This window comes from Lipotes vexillifer, unplaced genomic scaffold (genome assembly GCF_000442215.2).
Source record: "Lipotes vexillifer unplaced genomic scaffold, Lipotes_vexillifer_v1.1 scaffold1775, whole genome shotgun sequence".
Classification (NCBI taxonomy): Eukaryota; Metazoa; Chordata; class Mammalia; order Artiodactyla; family Lipotidae; genus Lipotes; species Lipotes vexillifer.
The window spans coordinates 35,773-42,403 of NW_006780221.1; the positions used below are offsets into that span (position 1 = coordinate 35,773).

The 6,631-nt window shown below is 39.3% G+C and overlaps 1 protein-coding gene across 1 annotated transcript in view; it reads right to left on the reverse strand.

Annotated features, from left to right (window-relative positions):
- The window catches only part of CFAP54 (cilia and flagella associated protein 54), a gene marked incomplete at its 3' end in the record, with an annotated part of 65,512 nt that overhangs the window by 22,532 nt on the left and 36,349 nt on the right, over positions 1–6,631 (reverse strand). Inside the window, exons 7-9 of the mRNA XM_007453350.1 lie at positions 5,615–5,728; positions 5,390–5,491; positions 608–806 (exon numbers count right to left, since the gene is read on the reverse strand). Of these exons, the coding sequence (XP_007453412.1) occupies positions 608–806; positions 5,390–5,491; positions 5,615–5,728 (415 nt within the window). The remainder of the gene's footprint in view (positions 1–607; positions 807–5,389; positions 5,492–5,614; positions 5,729–6,631) is intronic.

Consider the following 6,631-nt stretch of genomic DNA (forward strand, 5'->3'; position numbering starts at 1 on the left):
GTAATTAAAAATTAGATAAGCAATCAATGTAATGTACCACATTAATAGAAATAAAAGACAAATCCATTTGATTAACTCAATAAATCTCAATAAACCCATAAAAAAGGTTTTGATAAAATTCAACAACTATTCAGGATTAAAAACAAAATCTTAGCAAACCAAGAATAAAAGAAACTTCATTAATCTCAAACAGGGTATCTAAAAATATCCTTCAGCAAATATCAAAATTAATGATAAAATACTGAAAGCTTTCCATCTGAGATCATAAATGAGACAAGGATATATGCTATCACCACTTCCATCCCATGTTTTACTGGAGAGCCTAGCCAGTGCAAAATAAGTCAAGAAATGCAAGAAAGAAGAAATTAAAAGGTTAAGAATTGGAAAGAAACATAATTGTCATTATTCACAGATCATATGATTGTATACATAAAAAATCCAAAAGAAAATCTACTAATACATTATCTGAATTATCCATTGAATCTAGCAAGGTTGCTGAATTCAAGATCAATAAAAATCGGTATCAGTTTCTTAGGTACGGACTACCGTGCTAAAATTTTTATTATTCATGTTCTACCATAAAATATTATTTTAACAACATATTTACTTATTAAAAGTTCTTTTCCTGCTATAAACAGTTCTGAGACAACATCACGAACTTCTACTTCATCTGTAGCAACAGGTCCAGTTTGTAGTGTTCGCCGACTGGAGTCAGAGAGAGCCTCCAAGACAGCCAGAAACCGGGATGCAGTGCTATCAAACATCTCATCCAACAACTGTTCTGTGACAGTACGTGGCCACGGCAACTGGAATAAAAAAAAAACAATACAGCTCACTTTTTTCAAGTTCTGCAATGTTTGATAGTATAAGACGAAGACAAGTAAGGTGTGCTTCATTGACGCTAAAAGAGAGAGTGGTTGGTCTGTTGATGAGAGACGGCTGCTTTTATGGTTTTCATTTTTTGAGGTGTCACTCCAGACTTTATTAAAGTTTATTTATGTCATGCTGCCATTACATCAAAAACGTTGCCATCTCTTTATATGTTTGTGTTTCCAAAGCAGCCTAAAAAGGCTGTTTATTAATAAATGGCATCATCAGTCTCTATACGGTTTGTAGTACCTCCATGACAGCCTTTAGGAAGTGATACTCAAACTTTGGTTGCCTCAAAATCTCTCAGAAGCTCGTTTTAGATTCACAGACCAAATCTCCAGAGATTCAGTGAGTCTGGGTGGGACATTTTTAGTAAACACTGGAGGTAATTCTAATGCAGAAGGTCCCCAAACCCAAATTTGAAACACTATTTTATAGTATAAATAACAGGTCTTATGGTAGCTAACTCTAAAAAAGAGTTGACCAGCTGTATACAAGTAAGCCAGAGCCAGTTAGAGCCACGTGCAAATCCCTAGCCACTGTGCTTTGTGTCGGCCCAGAATGATTTCACCCCAAGCAGATGGACTGCCTCCACACTTTAGTCTTCTCTCTGACAAATGACCTGTTCTCTGTACTTAGATTACCAGGAAACAAGAAAGGTAGCTCTAGTTGGCTTTTCTAGAATCCATGTCCAGTTAGAGGATATCCATATTTCCCACAATTTCCTTGCTCCATTCCTCTTCCTGGGGCAAAGTCAGAAAGACGGAAAAGCAAAAGCAGGGATAAAGCTGCTTTGGACTATTTTTCCCCAAACAAAAACTTCCCTGCTCATTAGCTTCCATGTGCTTTCAACCCTTAGGTTAACTGACATGTTAAAAACCTCAGTAAAGCTTAAGCTTCATGCCCTGCCCTCTCTTGCTTTACAAACAGACGTCAGGGTTTCTTCTAAGATGTTTGCTATGGGTTAAAACAGAGCTTTAAAAAATTATTTTTAAACAGCATAATAAACTTTCTAATAATTAGAAGTATTCAAAACGAAATGGTAAAACCCAAATAAATTACAGTGAAATTGTTTTTTAAAATATCTTAGAAAAACTAGCAAAATGTGAACCAGAGCTATAGATTTATCATAGCTATAGATGAATAACAATTAAAAGATTTTAAAATATAAATATTTAAAAGACCTACAAAAACATATTTAAAGCTAACGCAATTAAAAACACACTGGATTGCAGCTTCCCTGGTAGCGCTGTGGTTGAGAGTCTGCCTGCCGATGCAGGGGACATGGGTTCGTGCCCCAGTCTGGGAAGATCTCACATGCCGTGGAGCGGCTGGGCCCGTGAGCCATGACCGCTGAGCCTGTGCGTCCGGAGCCTGTGCTCCGCAATGGAAGAGGCCACAACAGTGAGAGGCCCGCGTACCACAAAAAAAAAAACAACACTGGATTGTCAAGCATGACAAGCAAAATATAATCTCTATAAAAACAATGAGCCTGGTGGTGGGATGAACTGGGAGATTGGGATTGACATATATACACTAATATGTATAAAATAGATACCTAATAAGAACCTGCTGTATAAAAAAATAAAATTAAAAAAAAAACTGTAGGCATAATGAAAAAAAATAAGCCTATTCAAATACATTTTAAAAATTAAAATCTCTAGTAGATAAATGGTGAAAGCTGTAAAAGATAATTCACCTGAAAAGAAAATATAAAGAGTAAACACAAATACAAGGGAAAGTTGGATCAAAATAATAAAGTTAAAACAAGCCACTTTATGAAAACTGAATTATTTTTAAAATTAAGAAATAATAATATCAAAATGATAATAGCTTGTGGTGGAATTGGTACATGTGGGCTGTCACCTTGGAGTACTTGTTTCGGAAATCAATTTGGCAATATGTATCAAGAGGAATAAAAGTGTCTGTAACATTATTCAAATTCTATACCTTGAATTTTACCCACAGGAAATAAAAGAAAGAAAAAATAATATACCTGAAGATGTTGATTACAGCAATACTTATAACAGCAAAGAATGGGAAAACAACTAAAATACTAGTAATAAAAAGTATTAGACAAATGCTGGTACATGTACTGCATAGGGTATACTAAACCATCTTTTAAATTGTCAAGATGGATGAGAAGCTGAATGATATAACCCATGCAGTCAGTTCCAACCCTAAACACCATGGCTTCCATGACATTGGTGCCATAAGATGTATTATGCTAATTCCCCAACATAATACATCCACCCCATTCAAGCTCAGTTTCTCACTGTCTCACTGTCCACCAAAAGTCGTTGCTTACTTTTGCTTCCAAGCTATGTTCATGCTCTTGTCCTTTACTTAGAATGTTTCCCCCCTTCTCCCTGTCTAATCAAATCCCACTTGTTATACCAAAGCCATTCAAAAAAGAACTTCAGGGCTTCGCTGGTGGCGCAGTGGTTAGGAACCTGCCTGCCAACTCAGGGGACATGGGTTTGAGCCCTGGTCCGGGAAGATCCCACATGCTGCACAGCAGCTAAGCCCGTGCACCACAACTACTGAGCCTGCACTCTGGAGACCACGAGCCACAACTACTGAGCCCGTGCGCCACAACTACTGAGGCCCGCGCACCTGGAGCCCAAGCTCTGCAACAAGAGAAGCCACTGCAGTGAGAAGCCTGCGCACTGCAATAAAGAGTAGCCCCTGCTCACCACAGCTAGAGAAAGCCCACGTGCAGCAATGAAGACCCAACACAGCCAAAAAAAAAATAAAAGAAAGAAAGAACTTCATCTTTTCTACGTGCCACCACTCTTGAACCACAGTAGGCCTTCGATACATGGCTACTGAATGAATGAAAAATAAATAGTAATAGCTCATACAACTGAAGACCTACCATGTGCCTACCATTCTAAGGGCTTTACATGTAAGTCATTTAATCACCACCATTATTTCCTTCTTAATTCTTATCACAAGCTATAATTTACTTATTTATTTATTATGTAATTTCTCCACTAGAAGGTAACCTCTACGTATCTTGTTCACAGAGCAGGTACTTTAAAAATATTTATTGAATGAATCACTAAATGGTCAATCATTAGAAGTCTGAATTAGCAGTCCTATAAAACAATCCTTTGAAAGTCAAAATGATTCACTGTGGGGACCTCCCTGGTGGCGCGGTGGTTGGGAGTCCGCCTGCCGATGCAGGGGACACGGGTTCATGCCCCGGTCCGGGAGGACCCCCCATGCCGGGGAGCGGCTGGGCCCGTGAGCCATGGCCGCTGGGCCTGCGCGCCCGGGGCCTGTGCTCTGCAATGGGAAAGGCCACAACAGTGAGAGGCCCGCATACCGCAAAAAGAAAAAAAAGAGAATTCCTCTCAAATGTTATAAGAAGAAATGAGGAAAGAGAATGGCAGTCACTGGAGTAGTTAGAATACACTGAGCTAGAGACCTGGGTTCTGGTTCCAGTGCCACCAGCAGCTGGCTTAAATACTCTGGGCTTTATGTTCCCCGTCTGTAATAGAAAAGGACTGAACCAAATGATTTCTAAAATTCCTTCCAGGTTCTGAGATTCTACTACTCTTCTGTCAGAAAGTGCTCATCTTCTCCCCCCTCACTTTCATTTTCAGTCCCAAAGAAGCTCATAAAAGAGAGTTTACAACTGTCTAGAATGGTCAGGGAACACTTCAAAGAAATACAGAGCTGGAACTTAAGGAACACTGAGATTCAGAATGGCCAGGGAGAAGACAGTGGGAGAAGGAGAAAGACAGAAGGGAGACAGGGCAGAGGACCCCACAGGCATATCTATGTCCCACTCCTCTCCCTGGGAGCCCTTAGTGCTGTTGGCCAAACACACCTGTGGCCAAGAGGGGCCATGTGAGGAGTTCTGACCATGTTAGAAAGGAGGCTGCTGTCACTTCCATGCTGAGCATCACTGCCTCTGTGAGGTCCTCCAGAGCTCTCTTAGGTGCCCTCTGGCAGAACGACCCGGCAATTTTCCAAATGAGGACTGCTCCTCAACCTGGCCCTGAGCATCGGTCATGAGCAGAGCTCCTGATAACTATAATAGTGTTTGACTCCAGTGGGAAGTAAATTGCTTTAAGCCACTGAGACATGGGAGTTGTTTGCTGCTCCAGTATAACCTACACCCTAAACACTCCCAAAGGTAAAACCAGAAGCTGATACGAAAAGGTGCCTCCACCTCTTCTCCATCCTCAATGCCTTTGAAGCTGACACCAAGTGGTCAAAAGGCCTCTGCAGCACCACTCAGAAGCCTGTGCATTTGAACCTTTCCCAGGCTCTTCAGCTTCTTGGCCTTTCATGTTACAAAACTGGGATTGTGCGAAGGTACAAAAGCTTTGAGAAAGGGATGAAGCAAGGCCGTGTCCACATTGGGAAGGCATTCTTCTATTTGCCACTGGTGCAGGGATTAGGGGGCAGGATTTAATACTTAGTCTCTAGGCTTAAAAGACAGAGAGGTATAACACAAACGCACTGCAAAAAGAGTCTAAAACAGAGAAGACGTTCTGAGACTTACAGTTTGTGCTTCCCTTAGGTTAACTCTTATCTTTGGTCTAAAGAAACTTTTGTTTTTTCTTCTAGATTCGAATACTCCCCTTTTGAAGATCATGACTGCCATCTGCCTCAAAAAGAAGAATTATATATGAAGTAACAGTGGGATGTACTTCTCAACTACTAATATTAAGTACTTAATCATTTGTAGAGTACAGTAAATTTCTGTTATTTCATGAAATTTTTATACCTTTATCGTGGCCTCTCTATAATATCCTCTGGATTCTTCCTGTGATTGTGAGGAACTCATTAATTCCAGTTGCCTTAACTCGTCAATTTTAGCCAAAGCACGCCGAGCAAATGCCTACATGCAATTAAAATAAATTTAATTCATAATAAGTTAGAGTATAGTGATTAAAAATGTATCAAGACAGTATGTTTTATTCTCCCAGACATTTGATTTAATTGGTGAATTAAACTCTATGCTCATGCTGATTCTTTAGAACATGGTAGCTGTCCTGTCAATCATTTCCGAGAAGCACCACTAATTTCTGTAAATCTAAAGTTAATAAAATGTTGGATATACTAACTTTATGAATTAATTCAAAAAGTAAGGAAAGTCAAATTCTGGGCTAAACAGCAGCTTCATATAGATGATCACTTCTCTGGCATTGTACCCACGTACGCACGCAAGCGCACACACACACACACACACACACACACCCCTCCTCAGTGCTCTTCTCAAATTCTAACCTTTCTACTAATACAAGCTGTATTATCTATTCAATTGCTCACACTGTCCACTAAATTGTGAGGTCCTTAAAGGGTCTTATTCATTTTTGGATTTCCAGTACCCAACATACAGGAAGTATTTATTAATATATGAGGAAAGGAAGCAGGCTAGCTTATTTAATCAGTTCACCATTATTATAATCCTTTAGCAATAACAGCAAAACAAGTTCAATTCATGCAATTTATTTTACTAGTTCTTCGCAGTACTTTATAATTTATGATTTTTCATGAAGATGCTTCTAGAACACAATAGTAACATAAAGGGTTACATTTTCCAATAAGAAAAAATTCCAATAGGAATCAAATGGTCAAAACTATGCAAACATTTCGATCCCTGATAAATTTAATAGCTATAGAAACATGCCACCACTAGTACACTAAAACTAACTACGCATATATGGTGAGTAGTTTCTAGAATGTATCCTAGGCTAGAAAAAGTATCCCACAAGGGCTGTATTAAGCTGTTCTCCTGCTG